The sequence below is a fragment of the Cricetulus griseus genome, assembly GCF_003668045.3.
Source record: "Cricetulus griseus strain 17A/GY chromosome 1 unlocalized genomic scaffold, alternate assembly CriGri-PICRH-1.0 chr1_0, whole genome shotgun sequence".
NCBI classification, from domain to species: Eukaryota; Metazoa; Chordata; class Mammalia; order Rodentia; family Cricetidae; genus Cricetulus; species Cricetulus griseus.
Window position 1 is genome coordinate 13,587,000 of NW_023276806.1, and position 22,449 is coordinate 13,609,448.

The 22,449-nt window shown below is 41.8% G+C and overlaps 1 protein-coding gene across 2 annotated transcripts in view; it reads right to left on the minus strand.

The window, feature by feature from the left end:
* Znhit6 (zinc finger HIT-type containing 6) overlaps window positions 1-22,449 on the minus strand; it is a 41,369-nt gene that overhangs the window by 2,984 nt on the left and 15,936 nt on the right. The window contains exons 6-10 of one of the 2 annotated variants that reach the window (XR_004771854.1): window positions 18,364-18,432; window positions 16,979-17,059; window positions 16,147-16,224; window positions 9,308-9,562; window positions 1,486-1,610 (exon numbers count right to left, since the gene is read on the minus strand). Coding sequence is in view for 1 of the 2 variants with exons in the window: in XM_027395904.2 (XP_027251705.1) it covers window positions 1,486-1,610; window positions 16,147-16,224; window positions 16,979-17,059; window positions 18,364-18,432 (353 nt within the window). In the remaining variant the exon portion in view is untranslated. Of the gene's footprint in view, window positions 1-1,485; window positions 1,611-9,307; window positions 9,563-16,146; window positions 16,225-16,978; window positions 17,060-18,363; window positions 18,433-22,449 lie in introns of those variants that run through there. The other variant, XM_027395904.2, reaches the window with a different exon arrangement.

A 22,449-nucleotide genomic window follows, 5' to 3' on the forward strand; every position in this document is an offset into this window, starting at 1 on the left:
TGTGTGCTGTTTGTTTACACAGTCCATGTTTGCCCTGGCTACTAACTCACCCAGCAGCTTTCCCTGAGACCAACTTTTGCAAGTCTTAACACTATGCTAAACATGGTGAAGAAAAAGTGCGCTTTTACAAAGTTTTAAAAAAGTAAAAGTGTTACTAAAAACTGAGTTTGAGAAAATTGGATATCCTCAAATTGTGAAAAACAAAGAATAAATAGAAGACTCAGAACTTGTTATTAAAAAATTCTACAACTGCTAATTAGAACTTAGCTTCAAGATGTGGCACTGGAAATATCTTGGAAGATTTTATTAGTTTTACCAAGAAAGAAAAAAATGACATACATATGCACACATGGAGAAAACACCTTACAAACAGGCCACTGCCCATCATGCAACAGAAGGTAAACCACACATGCTGACTAAGCTGTCCAAACATACAGGCTCACACAGAAGTCTGTGCAGTCTGCTGCAAGGCCGTTCGGCCTGTGTGCACCATTTCCCAGCTGAACTGTCATCTAGAAGTAATACTGGGCTTTAACCAAGCCCCAGACTCTTGTGTTATGCAACACAATCAGGTTACTCTGGCCAACAGCTGGAACACAGCACCACTACCACGTTCTAGTACCTTCTCACATGGCAAAGAGACAGAAGTGGCAGGAAAGAAACCAGAGAGCCGTGTGCAAGCTGAGCTAAATGCAGCCCAGACTTTAAACACAGTCCCCCGGCAGCATCCTTTGCTAGAAGGGAGAATTAAAAAAAACAGCAATGTCTCATTTCGTGAATCACTAGAGTTTTCTGTTGTGGAATAACTCTGTTGTTCACTGTAAAAATATATTACTTTCATTGGTTAATAAAGAGCTGACTGGCGGATGGCCAGGCAGGATTTTTGGGGCAGAGAGAATGCTGGGACAAAAGGAGGACTCTCAGTAGTCTTAAGAAAATGTGGAAAGAAACAAGATGAACTTGCCCTGTTGAAAAAATGTATTGCCACATAGCAGATCACAGATAAGAAATAAGGGTTAATTTAAATTGTGATAGCTTGTTACTAACTAGCTATTGTCCAACCATTTATAATTAGTATTATAATTAATAAAATAACAACATAATTATAATATAAAATTAATTTATAATTAATATTAAGTCTCTGTGTGGTTATTTGGGAGTCAGCTGGCAGGACAGAGCTGACCAGTGGTCCCGACAAAAAGCTTTACCTATAGTTTTCAGGAGAGAGGAAATTATATCTTGACAATTCTAATAAAGCATCCTTTTGAGCAAGACACTTTGATCCACCCAGCTAAGCAGCATCATGAGCGTCACTTTCCAGTGGGGCGGAAATGGCACTGGCTCACTTGGTACTTTTTACAGTGTTGGCTGCTGTGCATTGTAAATTCTTTGACATCCGTATAACACATTTAAACATATAACACATTTAAAAGCATCCATTTAACTGCTGGTCTCTCTAGGAAGGGAACAGACAAACATGATTACCTTGGTGAAGAAGCTGCATGCCACTACTAGATCCTTTCAACACCACGTGCAAAGTTGGATATTCAATGATCACTTTGCTCCTCAAATTATCTAAAAGACTTTTGTTAGGGTCCAGTTCATAATACCTTAAGAAAAAAAAAAAAAACACCATTAAAATTTAAATTAATCTTTTTTCCTGTTCCTCTCCCTACCCCACAATGGTTTCTCTGTGTATTCCAGGCTGTCTTGGAACTCACTCTGCAGACCAGGCTGGCCTTGAACTCACAGAGACCCACCTGCCTCTGACTCTCAAGTGCTGAAACTAAAGGCCACCATCACCTGGCTAAATTAATCTTAAAGAAATATACCAAAGACTCTCATAAAGGTTTTAAAGGCTATAAACATTAACTCAGGAGTAATTCCTTAATACAAGTTTAATGACTTCTAGGAAACCAGGCAAAGGGGCTACTATTATAGAGGTCTTAAAACGAAACCGCAAGTATACCAGTGTCTATAACTCAACACATGAGGAGTTAAGGACAATGACTTTGAGGCTACACACATCACTCTGGGTTACACCCTGATTCCCTGACTCAAGAGATCAACATAACAGCAAACAACCAAAACGTGGACCAAGCAGGGTATGTTGGTACATACATAATGTCACCTTCTTGGGAGGCTGAAGCAGGCGGATCCTAAGTTTGAGCCTAGACTAGGTAATGACTGCAACATGCCACTTTTAGAAAAAAGGTTTATCAGATATTGGCCACTTGAAAAAAACATAGACCAAGTCCCTAGTTTTCATATAGACTAAGAAATGAACAATTTTTCATAAAAATCAATGGTTAATGCATCATGAACTTTTCTTTGACAGATAAAATCTAAATTCCTCAAATCTATTTACTTTGAACTTGAAAAGAATTATCGGCTATGAAATACTTTTGAAAAGTCAACTCTACTTACAACTATTTCCCAGAAGTTTACATTGCCATGCAATTAAATCTGATTTGGCTTCCTTTTGATACTTTAATGGCTTTGGTTTCTAAATTTGATAAAAGTGAGAAATCTAAGAATATAAGAATTAGCTATGTCATGGTATAATGACATAGCTAACAATATACAACAGTTAAATAGCAATACACACTAAGGAGTAAAATTCTCAAGTTCCTTAAGATGAAGTGGACCGAAGGTGCACTGTCTTGCCGTCTCTCTTGCTTCTTTCTGGCCGCGTGTCAACTAATGTACTAATGGTGTGTGTGGCAATGTGCTGGCATGAGGATGTCATTTCAGGTCAAGAAGAGGTCCACCAATGCCATACGGCATTTTACCAATGGCATAGGCACTCATAGATAAAACACACATCCACGCGAAGAGTCTGCTGGCTGTAATTCCTCTGTTCTCCTTCAATCAATAAAGCACAGTAGGGCCAAGGGAGATGGCTCAGCATTTAAAGTGTTTGCTGTCCTTGCCGAGGACTTGGGCTTGGTTCCCAGCAGCTACACAGGGTGGCTCATAACCACCTGTAACTCTAGCTCCTCTGGCTTTCACAGGCACTGGCATGCACATGCACACAGGCAAATAAACACACATAGTTAAAAATAATAAAAATAAATCTTAAAAAGAAAGCATACTGGAGTATGAAGGCTCAAGAACAAAGATGTCACTTGGATGCAATATAACCTGCTGTAATTCAGAGTAAATCACTGCAAGTTTTGGCATTTCAACGAACCCTAATAACAGTGATTTTTCTGCTTTAAGGCTGTCCTATGCAACATGGGAAACAGTGCCTTAGAAAATGACAAAGCTAAGCCTCCTATGGTAGCATGTCTTCCTCAGAGGATGACAGTGAGAGGGCAAGTGTAAAAGGCAACCTGTGTGAGCTTCTCTGACCATTGGCTCTTGTGTGAAATCAAGACTCATTTTAGAATCACAGAGTGTTAAAAAGAAGCATGGGATACAAAGTAACTGCATTTCTGCACCAGCATCTGTGCCATAGGAGGCACACACCCCCCCCCCCCAACACAAGACAGATGCACAGAAAATATTCTACAAGTCAGGCCAGGACTTAAGGATCAAAGACTTCACATTTTTCAAACATTATTTCCCTTAAAAATAAGCAACAAACATGGGGCTGGAGAGATGGCTCAGCAATTGTACTCACTGCCTCTTGGAGAGGATCTGGGTTCTATTCTCAGAACCCACAGAGCAGCTTACAACTCTGTGTTACTGCTCTTCTTGGAGATCTGATGCCCTCTTCTGACCTCTACCAGAACTGCATACATGTGGTATAGTACATGCATGCAGGCAAAACACTCATTCATATACATAAAACTAAAAAAATTACACCCCGATGGGCCTAGTGGCACAACAGTCTTTAATCCCAGCTCTTGGGAGGCATAAGCAGGCAGATCTCTGTGAGTTTGAGGCTAGCCTGGTCTACAGAGTGAGTTCCAGGATAGCCAGGGCTGTTACACAGAGAAACCCTGTCTCGAAAAACCAAAAAACAACCCCAAAACAAACAAACAAACAAACAAAAATCCAAACCCCCAAACAAACCAGTAGTAGCTACATAAATTATTTTAGATAAATTAATGTATAGTATACAACAATGCAACTGAACTTTTCCTAGGGGAAAATATGACTTCAAGCAGCATAGGCTGCTTATCTTATAGTTGAAATAGCTTATCTTCTATGTTTAATCCTAATCACAAGGCTTCCCCTAAGCGACTTCACAAATAAAGGGATGTTTCTATTGATTTCAGTTTTTCTAGCAAATAATTCTCCATTGGTAGCCAATAGTTTCAGTATTTTGTCTCATTTTATACCATTCAATCTGCACTTGGTTGCTTTAGATTGCCAAAGCCATATGGGACTCAAACCCCAATATTATTGCTGATACAGTATAAATAAAACATGCTCCCAGCATGATCTTTGATTGCTTTTAACTATCTTCTTACTATTGATAACTTACAAACTATCTTTTATTTTAATCTTTCCATCTAATAAGTTGGCAAAAAGTGCCACTACCAATTGCATAGATAGATGTTCCAGTTTTGTGTTTCTGAATGTTGTTTAAGGACAATTCTGAGTTACAACTTAGTCTTCGATAATTAAGAGTTAAAAAAAGTAAGGTCTAAGTTACTGGCTTCTAAAAGCATTTCAACATATAGATCAACTACAAGGAAGCGCTAAACACTCTATTTCATATCATACACAAACCACAGTAGGTGCCTTTCAGTGGTAAAAGGCAGCATCCATTGACACAAGGGATTCTAATTAAAATGACATCTTCAAGAACAGACAGTTGCTCCCTGACATTTAGCTGCTGTCTGTAATAGGCTAGTGAACACAAACTGAAACACAGGTGAGTCTTCTCATCCCTGAGATGGTGACAGAATTTTCTCAGTGCTTAAACATATTTATATGCTCAGTTCCATAAATTAAAGCACAAAACCATTCGATAGGTTTGAGGTGACAGCCCCATCTTTGTGGGAAGTAGAACATTACTAGTTAGGTCCTATCTTATCTTGAGAGAGAACAGTGATAGTATGTATGAAACTGGAATTGTTATTTTAAAAAAGATCATATCCACTTTACTATACAAGTCAGTTTTACGTAAAGCAGGACTGTCCAACAAAAACATTGTTAGCCATTCATGATCTGAATTTTGGTGTATGAATTAAATTACAGTACACATTAAAAGCCATGAGACATTTGCTTTGTAATAAAGAAGGCAGTGGAATTACTCATTAGCAGCCTTTTTAAGACAAGCTACTGGGGAGGGGGTGGAGAGATGGCTAGGTAGTTAAGAGCCTTGGATGCTCTTCCAAAGGTCCCAGAGCTCAATTCCCAGCAACCACATGGACACTTCTAGTGGCCTGCAGGCATAATGCAGGCAGAACACTGTATACATAATAATTTTTTTAAAAAGATAAATTATTAGGTATGCCCTTCCTCCCTTGTGAATTCCAGTGAAGATCACTTTTGTTCCAGGGATGTACTTCTGGGATTCTATAGCATGAAAAATAAAGACCCAGAGACAGATACTGGTATTCAAGTTTCAAGCTGAAGATCAGAGAAACAAAGCAGCCATGCCAGTGGATCTCACCTGTACCCATATGAAATGGCAATCCTGTCTCCAACAATCCTCAGAGGCAAAAGATCTCAGATTCTGTCTTCTCCTCCAAATATTCCTTTCTCCACCTAGCCATATCCTCCTGTCTCTACCTCCCTAGTGCTGGGATTGAAGGCGTGTGATCCCAGATGCTGAGATCACCTTTGTGCGAGTTGTTTCTTTTAGGACTGGATCAATTTCGTGTAGTGAGTGTGGTCTTGAACTAACAGAGATCCATCCACCTTTTAATCCTGAGTCCTGGGATTAAAGGTATGTACCACCACTGCCTGAGCTCTATAGATTGTGGCTGACTTTGCTTTCTGAATCCTCAGGCAACACAATTCCCCTTTTTTTCGAATACAAAAAGACAAAGTATTTAAGACAGGAACAGGGTCTCAGAGCTGGCATTTATTCTCCAGCCACACTGAGGAGAGGCAGAAGGCAGGCTCGGTGACAGCTCATGGAAACAGGATCAGCCCTTTCAGTCTGAGGTAGAGGTGAGAGCTAGTGGCTTGGCTGCTTTGCTTTTCTGATCTCCAGTGGCTTTAATAAATCATAAACAATATATTACCATGGGATTGCCACCAAATGATGCCTTTGCTCTTGTTGGTGTCTGTGCAAGAGAATACAGTGACCTGACTTGTCTGTCTTCTGCCCAAAGAGACCTGGAGATCTGGCTCAGCCTCACGCTTGCCTCCCTTCCACAGTGGGCACTGGGCACACTTCTGAACAAAAATCTTCTTGCCTTTCTCCACACCACCCATTTTAATTCGCCTCCAGCTGGTCAACACCACAACTGCTACAACCCATTCTCTCCAGCAGGAATGTTAAGATACATAAAAATCACAAGCATATAACAAATTACATATGCGAAACCCTTAGGGTTACACTTGTTTACCTTGAGAAACCAGTCCTAGTTCACATGCCAAGCAGGCACCATGCAAAAACACTTAGGAGACAAAGATTTTAGAGATGTCCCTGGAGCTGCCACAGTCAGTCCTCTGTAGGAGCAGCAGGCACTCCTAACTGCAGGGCCACCTCTCTGGCCCTCGCTCCACGGTGTCCACTAGTGCTTGCCGAGTGGTCACCAGCTCTGCCACAGGTACACTGCTATTAAGGGCCAGCAAGCGTCCAGACTAAGTTTCCCACTTATTGACTGCATAGTTCATACTTCAATGTAGACTCTTTTAACTGAAAGTTTGAATTTCTTAGATTCTTTTATTAGTGGTTACTCTGAGTAGGACATTAGCATGTACCACCAGTGACTAAAAGAATACCCAGGAAGTCATTTGTAAAGACAGGCTGTCAAGCCAGGCAGTGGTGGTGCACAACTTTAATCCAAGTGCTCAGGAGGCAGAGACACGTGGATCTCTGTGAGTTCAAGGCTAGTCTGATGTACAGAGTACCAGGACAGCCAGAGCTACACAGAGAAATCCTGTCTTCACATGACCCCCACCCCACTCCAGGAAAGAAAGGCTGTTGAATACATGTAGTTAACTTTTTATGAACTTGAAATTTAGTTAAATGAAGTAATAAGTCTAAAAGGGATTACAGTCCTGCTCTGCCACTCACTGGCCTATGATTTCAGATAAATCACTTCGTAGTTTTCAATTATTTATTTGGCGTAGGGGTATGATATGGGTGCTGTGCATGTGAGTGTGTGCACATAGCCCCGGGGATTAGTCCTCATCTTCCAACTTGTTTGAGAGAGGGTCCCTGTGTTGTCTGTTGTGGTGTACAGCATACTAGGTAGCCCCAGAGCATCTAGGGGTCCTCCCTTCTTTGCTGCCCATCTTGGTGATGAGAGCACTGGGGTCTCAGACATGAGCTACTTACTGGCTGGCTTTCCCAGAGTGCCGGGGACTCACACTGCTGCATCCAGCCCTCTGCCCACATCCCTTCTGTACCCTGTTTCCTGCTTGATAAATGGGGACGGCAGCAAGTCACAAGTGCTTAGTGACAAAGCAGACTACTAGCTCAGATACCAGCGGTGGGCACAGCTTTTCACTTGAATACAACCACAGAACAAAGTCCCTGGATTCCCTTAGTAAGAAAGAGGCACTCATGTAGGCACCAGGCACATTTGTGTCTTTGTTACTTTTTGCCAAGTGTGAGAATATGACTTTTAGAACAACCTCCAAACCACACTGTGCTGTCATGTTTATTTTCAAGAATCTAAAAGTACTTAAAATGATTCTGTTGCCAACATCCCGAGGCAAGTTTTAAATGTTCAATTTTGCCTCTCTTAAAACACTCTCAGACCCAGCTCCTTTGTAAGCCATTTGGGTCACTAAATCCCAAAGGACACCTTTATCTTCCTGAAATTTCTACAACTCTGTTATTTCCATCAGCACGGCTCTGCTGCCAGAGGATAAATTACTTAGGTTTAGAAGAATCATGATCCCTACATTTGTCTTTCCTCTTACTCTCAGGGACACCTCAGACATTTCTTCTTCTTGTTCTAGTTGCTCAACCTCCCCTGGACCAGCTGACCCTGCTCCCGGCAGCTGCACGGGGCATCACCAGGGCAGCAGGGCTCGCTCAGGAGACTCAACAGGTGTCACAGGGGCTGATGTTAAACTCAGTCCTGATCCTCAAACATGACCTTGGCTCTGCTCCCATCCTTCAAAGAAAGAGGCCAACTTCTTCACCTTCTCTGTCTGTCTCAGCAAATTAGGATGGCAGGCTTCTATTCTTCACGCTCAGGAGGAGATTTAAAAAGAGGCCACGAGCAATGCTCTTTCCCATCTAGGCAGCGACACTGTAGACCACCGCCATTCCACTCCCTAAAATATGTGACAGCGATACTGTAGACCACCACCATTCCACTCCCTAAAATATGTAACAACCAAGTCCAACTGTTCCCAGATGTAACAATTTAATAGTTGACTCAAGTCCACAGTATTTTTCCACTACAAAATAAGGTCACTGAATGAGGAGATCACAGCTGTAAAAATCTAAGTTTTGATATGTATCTGCCAAAGGTAGGGGAGCATAACCTATGTTCCAGTAGAGTTGTATGTATTTCTCAATCTACGTTTCTTGGTTAAAAGTGCAACTAATTCATTCCAAAAGTACAAAATTGAACCTCTGGCTTTTTGAACAAAACAAAACAAAACAAACAAACAAAAAACCCCAAGGCTTAATACAGTATAAATCTGTTCAATGTTAACTGGTAGCTAGATGCTTTTTAAGTATGGCTCATTCTAAAATAATGAATTCTGTAAGATACTGGAATAGATTTTTAGTTTGTACATTTTAAAATGTTATTGTTTTAAGGTTTCTATTTATTTTTCCCTTTTTATTAGTTACTTAAGAATTTTGTACAACGCATTTTGATCATGTGTCCCTCCCCACACCTCACCCCAGATCCACCCTCCTCCCCACCCAACCAACTTTGTGTCACCCTCTTTTTTAAAAACCCACCAAGTCCAGTTTGTGCTGCCACTGCAGTACACTCTTGGATGTGTGGCCACTAACTGGAGTTGTGATCAACCTCCTAGGGTCCCACCCGCAGACTGACTCTCTCCAAGTAGTGACCATTTGTCAACAGGCCCTTAGTCAGTGGTGGGACGTGTCTGCTGGGGTTCTGCCTGGCTTGGGCTTGCACAGGTTTTGTGCATGCTGTCATGGACAACGGAGAGTTCCAATGGAATCATCTTACAAGAGAGTGACAGTACCTTTCAAACAGGCTAACAAATGAAAAGCCCAGCACCAGGAATGAGTTACCTCTCTTGGGAGTTGTTGACCAGAACAGTCCTACAGACCCGCAGACATTACAGGCTATTGCTGCTGTTCTTGGTTATCCTCCAGAACTAGATGGTCAAGGCACGGAGAGTAAGAGAATGCCGAGTGCTCAGCCCTAAATGGGACACCTGGATCTCACTCCCCTCTCCAGTGGTTCAGGGCTCATTGAGGAAGAGGGAGATGGAGGAGAAGAGGGGGATGGAAAGATTCACTGCGTTCTCTCCAGGCACAACAGGGCTGTGGGAATGAAGTTTTAGTAAAGCGTTTTAGAGCCACACTTACCAAACTCCTTGAAAATTATATAAACTTTAATTCTGACTACCAATACAGCTACTCAGATCGTGGTGGTTTAAAGAAAAATGGCCCCCAAGGGGAGTGACACTATTAGGTGTGGCCTTGTTGGAGGAAGTGTGTCACTGTGGGGTTGGGCTTTGAGCTCTCATTTATTCAAGCTACACCCAGTGAGACAGACCACTTCCTGTTGCCTATAAGATATAGGACTCTAAGTTACTTCTCCGGCACCATGCCTGCCTGCACACTGCCATGTCCTGCTATGATGATAATGGACTGAATCCCTGACCTGTAAGTCACATTAGCTAAACGCTTTCCTTTATAAGAGATGCCATGGTCATGGTGTCTCTTCACAGCAATACAAACCCCAAGACCGATGGCTAAGGCAGGAGGGATATAAGTTCAAAGCCAGCCTCGGTTTACAGAATGAGCTCAAGGCCAGTCTGTCTAACTTTATGAGACGGTTCACTGGATAAAACACTTTCTGTGCAAACATAGAGACTGGGGTTCAGAACCTTAGAATCCATTTAAGCGCAGACAAGTAGGGTGGCCACCAGCAATCCTAGCACTTGGAGGCAGGACAACTGACTGGCGAAGACTAGCCAGATTGCTAGCTCCTGGCCCAGTGAGAGATCACCCCTTATAAAAACTGCAGTGCAATTGAAAACAGTGTCAACTACAGTCTTCTGTGTGCAAACGTGTATTCAACACATAATCCACGTGAAAAGAAGGGTCAGGGAAGGAAAAAGGAAAAGGAGGGGTGGAATACTGGTTGGTGATGGAGCGCTGCCTAACACGCACAAGGCCCAGTTTCTAAACAAGTGCTCTAAACCGCTCAGTCACCTCTTTAATTGTTAAAACCTTTTCTGGACTGAAAAACATGAACTATTATTATAGTACTATAAAACGAATAAAAAAATTCACAAATATAGCACCAACATTTAATTTCATTGGAAATGAATCTCAATACAATGTGCAAGGAGCTTTTACTAGCGCCAAAGCTGCTTATTTTTGTTATTATTGATTCTTAGGCTAAGTGAGTCCCCAGTTACCAACTAATTAGCAGAATCAAAGAAAGAATAAACAAAAACCAAGAGAAAGATTAACATACCTATCCAGACAGCAAACCCATGGTCTTCAACAAACCTCTCTTACCAGAGAACTCCAAGGATTAAGCCCCAATATCGACTCTGACCATCTCAAATGCTCTAACAGCCAATTTCAAATCTTAGCTTTGTATGTATGTATGTATGTATGTATGTATGTATGTATGTATGTATACACACACATTTCCTTCTCAAATATCTGCAGAGTCTAACAAGATCATTTAATTTTCCATTTCTAGTTGAGTCAAGGAAAGTGTAAGACTGGTATTCACACAACTTCAACCCAATTCAACAAATACCCACCAAATACTTAAGACTATGGAAAACTGGCTAGACACTGCATGAGATTCAGAATGTCCTCAAGGACTATATCGTCTGCATAGTTCTCAAAGAGCTGCCCCAAGAATAACGATCAGTGTCCCTACACAAAGGTTTGAGGTTGTCTGAGATGTATGAAACCAGCATGTTGATGGGTGAGCTGGAAAGCAACACCCAGCAAGCATTCCAGGGAGTCTGATGGGCACTGGAAGCTGAGGAGCAATCTTCTCAGAGAGCACTCGTTCAGGTGTGTGTGTGTGGGAGCTACCACGGTACGGGAGAAAAACTGACGAGGAGGAGCATGGGTTGACAAAAAGCAAGAAAGGGGCTTTAAGACTATCTGGTGAGGCAGCACAGCTGCCAGTTAGAACCTGATCAAGTGCTGGGCAGTGGTGGCGCACGCTCTTAACCCCAGCACTGGGGGGGGGGGCAGAGGCAGGTAGATCTCTGTGAGTTCGAGGCCAGCCTGGTCTACAGAGAGAGATCCAGGACAACCAGAGCTACACAGAGAAACCCTGTCTCAAAAAAAAAAAAAAAAAAGAACCTGCTCAAGTGACATGAGTTAAGCTCTCAGAAGGAAGCCTCAAACTATCTAACAGTGAAGTGAAAGCTCCCAATTCCCAAAGGAAAAAGTCAGGAGAACTCCCCTTGAGACTTTTACATAGGAAAAATCAATGTATTTAAAGGGGGGGGATCTTACTCTTAATGTAACTGAAAATGTTTTCAAATATTTCATAATAAATATCTAAAGATCTAAATTAAAAAAAAAAAAAAAACCTCTCTGCACAGGAATAAAAACATCCAAAAGAAACGGCACATACTTTTTTCTGATTGCAAACACAAGTGTTCTAAACTAAAGCTAGCATAGTGGGACATGACTAACAGAACATGAGAGTTAGGTACAATGGGTAGTCTTTCCAGGAAGAGTAGCAATATTCTGTGACATCTATGATACCAAAGCCTAGATGATGCTTTGGTTTTGAGTCAACATGTTTGGTTTATGTGTCACCTTCTGGGAGGAGAATGACAGCAATTTGCGCTGCCATCAGAAAATAAGTCTGGAATGTCCACAAAATGATGCTCATGCTCTCCATTGAGTATCTGGTATCTTTGTTTCAAACACATACCTATCATGTATGCACCACTAACACACCTTGCACCCCCAGCGTGTAGCTGCTGACATCAGAATGAAGGCTGAGTCTTTGTGGGTCCATGTACCCTTAGACTTACACTATGTGGCACACGAAGGGGCTCAGTGACTCCACTGCATGGATGCAAAGTGCAGCCTTGGACATATGTCTGAAACCCTGCCCTGAGAATGTGCTACTCCAGGGAAGTAGCATACACCACACTGGGCTCTTGTTAAGATAGCTTTCATTTTACCACTAAGAACTGACACACCTAACTAGTTAAATGATATAAAACCTGTGTTGGTTTGAGTGTAATTGGCCCCATAATCTCATAGGGAGTGGCACTAATAGGAGCTGTGGCTTTGTTGGAGTGGGAATGGTCTTGCTGGAGGAAGTGTATAACTGTGGGGCGGGCTATGAGGCCTCATATATGCTCAAGACATTCCCGGTTTCTCAGACCACTTCCTGCTGCCTGTGGGTCAAGATGTAAGAGTTCTCAGTTACCTCTCCAGCACCATGTCTGCCTGCATGCATGCTGCTTTGTTTCCCACCATGATGACAATGAACTGAACCTCGGAACTGTAAGCAAGCCACCCCAATGAAATGTTTTTCTTTATAAGAGTTGCCATGGTCATGGTGTCTCTTCAGAGCAATAGAAACCCCAACTAAGACAAACCTCAAGGGAGTTTTAAAATTCCTTTAGAGCAGGAGTTAGCAATCTATGGCAACATTCAAATGCAGCCTGCTATTTGCAGCCTGTTATTTTTGTGTATTTTATTGGGACACAGTCATGTCTGTTCATCTACATAGTCTAGTTGTTTATGTGCTATAAAGGCAGAAAAAATATTAAGATTAATTTACTTTTTTGGTGTGTTTATGCATGTGTACAAGTGTCTAGACGACAGATATTATCTAGGTTGACAGATTGTTCCACAGGTACTGTCCACATTGTTTTTGAGACAGGATCTGTTCCTGGCCTGAAGCTTACCAAACAGGTTATGCTGACCAGGCAGCAAGCCCCTGTGACCCACTGGTCTCTGCCTCCCTAGCACTGGGTTTACAAGTGTGTACTGTAACACCCAGCTTTTTAATGTGGGTTCTGGGAAATGAATTCAGGTTGTCATGCTTGCATAAGTTATTTTATTGACTGAGCCATCTCACAATGCCCACACTGGGATAGTCACTGACACATTAGAAGGAAAAATAAAGATGAAGGTGTCTAAAGCAGTCGTTACTTTAAAAAATGAGTTTAGCATCACAGACTGCCCTACTGCAATGAAATACATGACAGGATTATAGGTGTGCTAAAGATGTATGAAATGTATAAACAGTTTTTGAAGCTCAAAGAATAAGGGAAAAAATGGGCACCATAGAAGATACTGGTAAGCAACAATCTAGCTTGAAGGGCAGAGAGAAGACATTGGCAAGACTCACTATGGAGGATAATGTACAAAGAAGATGGCAAGTGAGATGCTGGCAGAGATGCTTGTGTCCAAAGTTTTATGCTTACAAGACGGTGTCAGTAACAGGGTGAGTACCACAACCTGCCGATTGTTTACTAAATGCTAGGAATACTATCATCCCATTGCACATGCATACACCACCACCACCACCACCACCACCACCACCACCACACACACACACACACACACACACACACACACACACACACACACACACACACGGCTGCGGTGTAGTGATGGGCAGACACACTGAACTTTAGATTTAATGAGGTATGTCAGCAAAGACAGCTGGAGACCAAGACTGGGTATTTGGGAGAAGAGCTTTAAGTCCATGCAGATCCAGGAGCCTCTTGTACAGACATAACAGCTGCTGGCATCTTACCCAGCTTCTGAAAACCTCATACTGTTCCAAGACCCATTTTATTTGCAAAGAAGTGTAAACCAACATGACTGAGTATCTACACCCTAAGGTGAACAGTCAGCTAGAGGACAGCTAGCACTGACCTTAGCATACTTTCTAGAAGAAATTATTGACTAAAAGAAGCTGTTACTTAAAAAATATGATGCTGAACACAGGCAACTGCCAGTCATATGGAAATTTTATGGAGAACACATTTCCTCCTTTATCAAGGAAACAATCTCCAGGACCCTAAAAACCAAAGCAAACTGAAATGACAATCTTTTATATATTCATGCCACTCTAGTATGCTAAACTGGATGTATTTTTGCCAAGTCAAAATATCTGAATATGCATTTATTGAGAATGATAAACATAACTTTGTAATGACAAGACAGTTGGCCTATAACGTCTAATATGGAATGTTTTAATCTAAAGTAAACAAGTCTATAAGTTCTCTGTAAATTGTATACTCTGGAAAGACAATGTTATTATCTCCTACTGGAATGCAATTTCATTGCTAAAAGGATCTTATCACATGACTAATAAAAACTAGTCATTCTCAGTGAAAACACAGTTGCAGAAGATGAGGTATACCAGAAAGTCCAGGCCCATCCTGCTATAACTGGTTTCCAGGTACCTGACTACTCTCTATGCAACTGTATAACCTGATCTCTTTTGCATCATGTCCTCTCCCAGGCCCTTCTGCCACTCTCTGCTTTTTTATGGTTAATACAAATGGCTAGGGTTAAAGATATTTGCTATCAGAACCCAGCAGGCTGTCCTGTATTCCACGATTACCTTTTGATCATATACACTTTGATTTCTTTGAGTTTTAGAAGTGGGCATTGTGCCAAGCAGCCAAATTTGACTGGTTAAGTGAGCAACTTATCACCTTTCTTCACCCTCCATAGCCCAATTTACCTTGACTTAAATTCAAGTAGAATAAACCTCATCTCACAGTTAATAAAGAAAGGAGAATGGAAACAACACACCAACCAAAGCAAACCAAATTACCAATAACCAAGCCCAGAGGACAAATCATTTCCTTTTGTTTTATGACAGTATTAAAATGATACAGGCTGCCTTCCTCAGCTCTGGTAACCTGAATTATCAGGCTATCCGGAATAGGTAAGTAGAAAGATGACTATGCCAAGCTGACATCAAACTAACTAAGATGAATATCATTTCATTTTGTAAAAGTAATCTGAGTGTCAAATTTGCATATTGATGCAAATAATAAACAACCCACCCACACACTCCCTGAAATGGTGACTGATGTCTGCCACCTGCAATGATCTGAGATCAGATAACATATTTCATCCCTTATTTTCTTTTCTTTCAGCACAGATTAAAGCCAGGACTCTGCACACACTAGCAAGCGTGGCAGGACATGAGCCACATCCTGGCTTCCTGGCCATGCTTAAACACAGGGATTTCTGCTGAGTGTGGTGGCATATGCCTGTAATCCCAGCACTCTGGAGGCAAAGGCAGGCAACCTGGCAGATCTCTGTGAGTTCCAGGACAGTTAAGGCTACACAGAGAAACCCTGTCTTGAAAAACCAAGGAAAAAAAAAAAAAAAAGAGCATGGATTTCAAGAACCAAGATGGACAGCACTATCACTGGCCCCTTCCTTCTGGATCCCGGTGGGTACTACCCCACAGGGCAGTCTAGGACAAGGAGCTGCCTCCAGATGTCATTAGTCACCACGAAGACACAATGCCCAGTGGCGCTCCCTGAGCCCAGGGTTTGTCAGAACACCCCTGTACACCTTTCTGTGTGGTGCTCTCTCCATGAGCCTGTATGCATCGGCCAGCTGGCTGTGTGAACTCTGGGATTTCCAGAATTATAAATGTAAATATTGGAACCCAGTCATATATTCTTGAAATAAGTGGATTTAGAAACTTTTTTAGTAGCATGTGAGGATATTTTAAAATATTCTAACGGGATTGCTACCAAGTTTAGAAGTGCGATTATTTTAGTATTTTTAACTTGAGAGTGATTTTTATAAGTCTAGATTTTCCTTGACAGCCAAACAATTAGTATAGCAGCTAGCTACTTAACTTAATCGAGTTACTTAATTATACATAAAGAAATGGAAGGAAGCAATCTTACCTTACAAAATTTTGCTGCATATTTTCAGCCCTCATTAAAATTTGGACCCCAGTCTGTGAGTGTACATAGGCTTTCAATCTGAAATAAAACATTACAGAGGAAAAAGAAAAATTAAATGCATTCCAAGATAGTCTTTATGAAGACTGAATATTTATGAGTAGCTAATAATGTTTATAATTAATCTAAGAATAGAGAAAAAAGTAAAGGTATTTTCTAAGATGTGAAAAAAATTCTCTCTCTGGTTAATTAGATAACCTTATTTAGTTTTGGGAGGACTTGGCTGAAATATAATTTCCTGTCTTTAATAGTTGCTAGAAAAGTTTTCAGTTGTAGAATTTATGGTTCAATTTGAAAGGCAGTCTAGTCTAAGGGTATACTGCAGAGGTTTGAAATCTCAGTTTCCTTGCTTATTAGTCACAGGAGGTTACTTTACTTACTTAAGGCTCAGTTTCTCCACCTGTACAATGGGTATGAACCAGTCTCTCCTTATACAGAGCTGCTGTGGTGGTTAAATGAATTAACTGATCTTCATGCCTGCCTGCTTGAGTGTCTGTATAATGACTGCACTTCACAACACATTTTAATACAGTCATAGCTTCCCATAAAATACACACATAAAAATACTTTAAACATCTGCATTTTCTGACATGGCCCGGCAGGTAAAGATGCTGGGGGTCAAGCCTGATGGCACGAGTTCTAGCTCTGAGGTCCCCATGGCGGAAGGAGAGAGCCTTTTCCCCGAAGATTTCACTCCACACGTATGAGTGCCCAATCACACATTTTTAAGTCAACACTTAACCATGTCAGGAACTACACAATTTTTGAAACATACCTTTGACGAATCACAGGATCAGACTTCTCAGGATCGATGTAAGGTTTTAGAATTTCATTAATAGTTTTATCATCTGGTACTCTTTCCAACATAGAAGGAAGAGAGTGAAATTATTATTTATAATTCACCACTGTGTTAACTTAAAATTGCTAAATTTAATTTAGTAGAAAAACCGAAAAAGGACCCTTTATTTTACTCTTGGCAAAATACAGCATATACCATTCTTTCATGCTAAAATTATATAGAAGAAAAACACAGAAAGGCTTTTAAGAAATATGTTATAAAGTCTGTAAAAAGCTGAGAAAAGCTTATCGATCACTTATAAAAATATGAACCTGCTCTTGACACACACCTACGTCCATACTTAAGAAGTTAAAACTGGAACACGCATGATGTTCATAGAAACAGCTGGAGTTGCTTTTGGGAGGCTGCAGCTCCGCAGTGTTCAGGTCATTCATTTAGAGCCACAAACTGCTAGAAGCTGAGACTGCTTTCCTCGGGACAGAGCACTCTACGTCTTCACTGTGCCGTCTATGTGCACAGCTTTACATTTCCACAAAAAGCTGTACAGTCAAATGAAGACTCCCCTGAAACAGTAACTTCCCTGAACTCAGCCCTCTGTGTAAAGTAAGGGGAGCCTTGACTACATGCCTGTTACAAAATTCTTTACCAACAACCACGACAATTGGAAAGAAAGGTACTGCATAACGGGGACAGATGCCAAGGATACTATTTGACATCAACTTAGACAACTCCCCAACTCAAGAAACAACACAGCACACAGTGGATAAAATGTGATACTTGAAAATATTCTCAATCAAAAAATCTTAACAAGCTTTTATGTTAAATTAGGATATGCATGTACATTTCCATGTATTATGATGTGTACACATGTATGTTTCATACTTATACACACAATATCTCCTGAGGGATCTAACACTAATAGCGGAACTTTCCATAGTAGAATTCTGGGTTGTCTTCCATGTCCTATGTAACCACTCATTCTAAGAAACAGAGTTTTCAGACCTCCCAATTCAGATCACCCCTCTCCTTAACCCTGTGCCCTGTCTCAGATAATCACTGCCTGCTGCATTAACACGCTCCCTTCAGGTCCCGGCCAGTCTGTAGACGCTCTTGAAATGGATACTACTTAGTTCCCTGAGAGCTTTCGTACTCTGAGACAGAACCAGCTACCGTTCTTCCCTGACCTGATTTCCTACTCATCATCACAGCTGCTTGATTTGGTGCTGCTGGGATCGGGACAGGTCATGTGCTGTCACTGCGGATGAGTGACAAGCACAGCTCATGTCATTCATTCACCACCTACCTGCTTAACTACAGAGCCCTGAAGGAAAGCCTTGGAATGGATTGTGCTAGTTTCCTACCTTTTTTCTGTGTACTCGGCCTGACTCTGGGGAAACTGGAGCTTTACATGCCAGCAGAACTGCTGCTTCCTAGGAGAGAAAAAAGTCACAAGCACATGAAGCTAGAGAATCAAAGTCAGGCCTGAGTTCTCACTCTAAGGTTTTCTCTGGTTGGTCTCAGAACTTAAGCTGATGTTTCCAAAATCTTGGGAGCTTCCTGGAGTAATACACTTGCAAGGGTTGGTAAGAGGAAAGAACAGAAGTGAACCAGTTCTGAGGCCCAGGGACATTTGTTTTCCTGAATGAGGAGGTGATTTCTCATAGCAGGAGCTTCCGAGATTGCTGAGCCTAAACTTAAGAGTTTACAATACATTTCCCCACGATTAAGCACAGTGAGCTGGAGTCCTCGCCTGGCTGGTTTGGAAAGCAGGTGAATGAAGTATTGTCCGGCTGAGTCCAGCTGGCTGCACATGCACTTGTGAGGCATGACTGCGTGCATTCAGTAGCAAAACAGGACACAACAAGCTGGTTGCTAAGCAAAAAGCACCAAGTGCCTTCGCTTTCCACCTAAACTTTGGTTTGATACAGGACCTAACGCTTGCTTTTGGAGAAATGACCACATACCCTACTTATCACACCTAAAAACACAAAACAAAATTAAATAAAAGAAGAACGGTAACTACTGTTCAAAGTATCAATCACAGAAATTTAAATCTTTTTACTGAAGTGATGTGAAAATTTACTTTGACATCATGTACCTCCTTTTCCTTTGGAAACAGGATCTCAGGATCTCACTATGCAGCCCCGGCTAGCCTACAACACTTGCTATGTAGGACAGTTAGCTCTTGAACGCAGAGGTCAGCTTGACTACTGGATGACACCTGGCCTACATGTGTTTCCCTGTCCCAGTAGTAACTTTTACCATCCACTTGCTATGTATTTCCTTGTCTTAGTAGAAAACTTTTACCATCCACTAGTTGTATCTCTTCTAGACAATGATCAGTATCTGTTTGAAATTTATGCTGTAGGAGGACCCCCCAAATCTATAACTTTTTCCCCCAAGACAGACTTCTCTGTGTAATAACTCTGGTTTTCTGGGAACTCTGTACACCTGTCTGCCTCTGCCTGGAAGGTGGTGTGTGCCATGGCCAGCTGGATGGATGGGACAGGGGTTAGCATTTACTATTTACTATCAGTCCCTTTGAATTCATTAGGGATACTGTTCACCAGATACAACCAACCCCTTCAACAACAATAGGAATGTTGCAAACTTGGCATAACTACCTTCTCAAGAATAAAAATACCACCCACAATATTCTGCAGAACATAACTAATCCAAGGTGCTTGTTTATATTGAACAGATTGGAGAAATGGTGGGTATAGTTACTAACAGTACTATGTAGGGGATGCTGTAGCCATGCTTGCTTAGGGGCAAGGGCGTGGTCAGGGTGAGGCAAGGAAGGTTTAAGAGTGAGGGATGCTCACTGTGACTGCGCTGCTGCTTTTGCTTTCATCTTCGGCTTGCTGTACTTACTGCTGCCCCGCTGGCTGGCTAGGTTGCTCTGTAAGTAAGGCTTTTCCCTATTGAATTCCCTTGTATTTTTACCTGGCTCCGTATTGGTAAATTTCCCACATTATCTGGTTGTCAGAAGCAGGATCTTGTAAACCTAGGCCCCGTTTGGGAGAGCCTGTGGGTCCCACTGGGACCACAGACTAGGCTGGGAAAGTGCTCCCTCTCTCCAAAGGTGCTCCCAGCTCGCAGCTGACTCACTGCGTCACACAAGCATGTTCCCACTGCCACTGAGCCACTCAGAACTGACCGCTCAGCTGGGAGACTTCTCTAGACTTCCCCACGGTTTTACTGTCTCAGTTTCTAGCTGCCCACATGGGACCGGCTGGGACTGCAGTCTATCCGCGCCTGGAGGCCTCCTGCCCTTGAGCTGAGTAGGCCTCGGTTTTCAGCAGGGTCCTGTCTCTTTTAGTGGTTGTGGCTTCAAGGCAGTACACTCCCAGCTAAAGCACAGCCACCTGTGTGACCTCAGCTCCAGTGCCACCGCCATCTTGCCCCATCTTGCCTGACCGACCGCTGCCAAAGGCTGCGCAGACTAACTGTACCCCTGCACCACCTGTTGGTCAAAGATCTGGAGTAGAAATCAAGTAAAATCATGGTGGAATATTTATCATTTGCTAAAATTGGTAATATTTTTGCTTATTATGTGAATTCAATGTTTGAGGAGGATGCTAATCTGCCAATTACCGGTCTATATGCAGTAATGGCAGTTAGCTTGCTAGTACAAATAACATTGCTAGCCAGGGACCTCAGGAACAGGGACAAAGATAACCTCACCACCTGCTTGCAGGAAATAACAGCTTTACGAAAGGAGGTTTTGGAGAACAGGTTAGGTCAGGCCACATTGTGCAGCAAGTGGAAAAGAAATTGGATGACAAGCTTGGCTCTGTGTCCAATACGCTAAAGACAGAGCTGTCTGTTACCCAAGATGAGATGCAGTGTATTTATGATAAGATAAACACAGAGAGATCCTCCATGTCTGAGGTGTTAGAGGCTAGGCTGTCAGAGGACTGTGACAAACTAGAGAATATCTGTAGCCAGCTAGAAACTCAGATAGGCTCTGTGTCCCAGAAACTAGATGCAAAGGTGCAAAACACCCAGGATAGGGTTGAAGAATTGGACAATGCCATTCAATTAATTATTGAAGCTTCTCTAGGGAAGTAGATCACAAATTTGTGTCTAGATTCGAATGTTTGGAAGATAATTTACAGTACAGGGCTGACAGATTACATAGGTCCATATGGTTGATTGCTGAGGACTTAAAATCAGCAAATCATGACCTCAAATCTAGACTCCAATACCTAGAAGGCAGTTTCCATACCATCCGGATGCTGTCTAAGGATGAGAGTATTAAAGACCTAGAAAAACGTGTAGAGGAGCAGTTAGAGCAATTTACAGATTCACTAACATGCTTGGAATCTTTTATGATGCAGGAAATTGAAACTTTTCATGAGAATATCATTACTAGGCTTAAAGATCATTGGGATGTCTCAGAGGCAGAATCACTCCAATCCAAGGAACCTACTCCACCCTCCACCCAGGTATCATGACTATTCCTCTAAGGTTGTTACTCATACACCATTAGTCTACCCAGCTAACATGGTAGAAAAGCCAAAGGTATCAAAGGTTTAGCAAGGTTGTAGCCGAGGTTTTCTGATCTTATCCCAAATATTCCTATCAGTGCACACACAACTACACACAGATACCACGTATTCTCAACTGAGGCAGTATTGGCCCAATGTCTTATGAATTCATGTCCTCCAAATGGGCAATATATAAACAGATATACAATTTATCAAAACATCACAGAATGCAGTTAGGAGGAAAAGGATCCCTGGGGAGGGGGATGTTAATAAAAAGTTGAGAAATAAGATGGCACATGTATGGCATAGGGAATATAACTATTATTTAATATTTATAGTCAAGAGTTACACATATTCATCAATGTGTGGAACTTTGGAGGATGATCCTTTCCCAGTTTCAATAAAGCAGTATGTAGATGAAGACCTGGCAGGGGGTTCTAGACTCATGTACTCAGTTATTCTTGACTTTACCACTTAAAACTGACATTTTAATATCCGAAGCTCTATCAGAATCCTAAGGAGTATGAAATTCCAAAATCATCAGCTCCTTTTAAATGGTACTATTCATGCTTCAGGGCTTGTTCAAACTCAGTAAGGAAGTGCACACAGAAAAGAAATGTGCCGGTTATCTGATTTGCAGATACACTTTGAGTATCAGAAATGCCAGGGAAACAAAGACAAACAGACCCTGCCATGCTGACCAAAACATAGTAGATTCAAGACTCTGGTATAAATAAAAATTTATCATTTAGGACAGTCCCGACTTTTGCCCATCAGTTTTGTTCCTAGGAATTTATACTGAAGAAGCAATTGAGCAAGTAGCAATATACACATAACTGTCCACTGTACCAAATGTTATAGTGGGGCTAGCTGGAAACAACCTCTATCCTAAGGAAACAGATTTGCATAATGAATGTTAAGGAGCCCTAAGGGACAGGCAGAACTGTGCAGTGA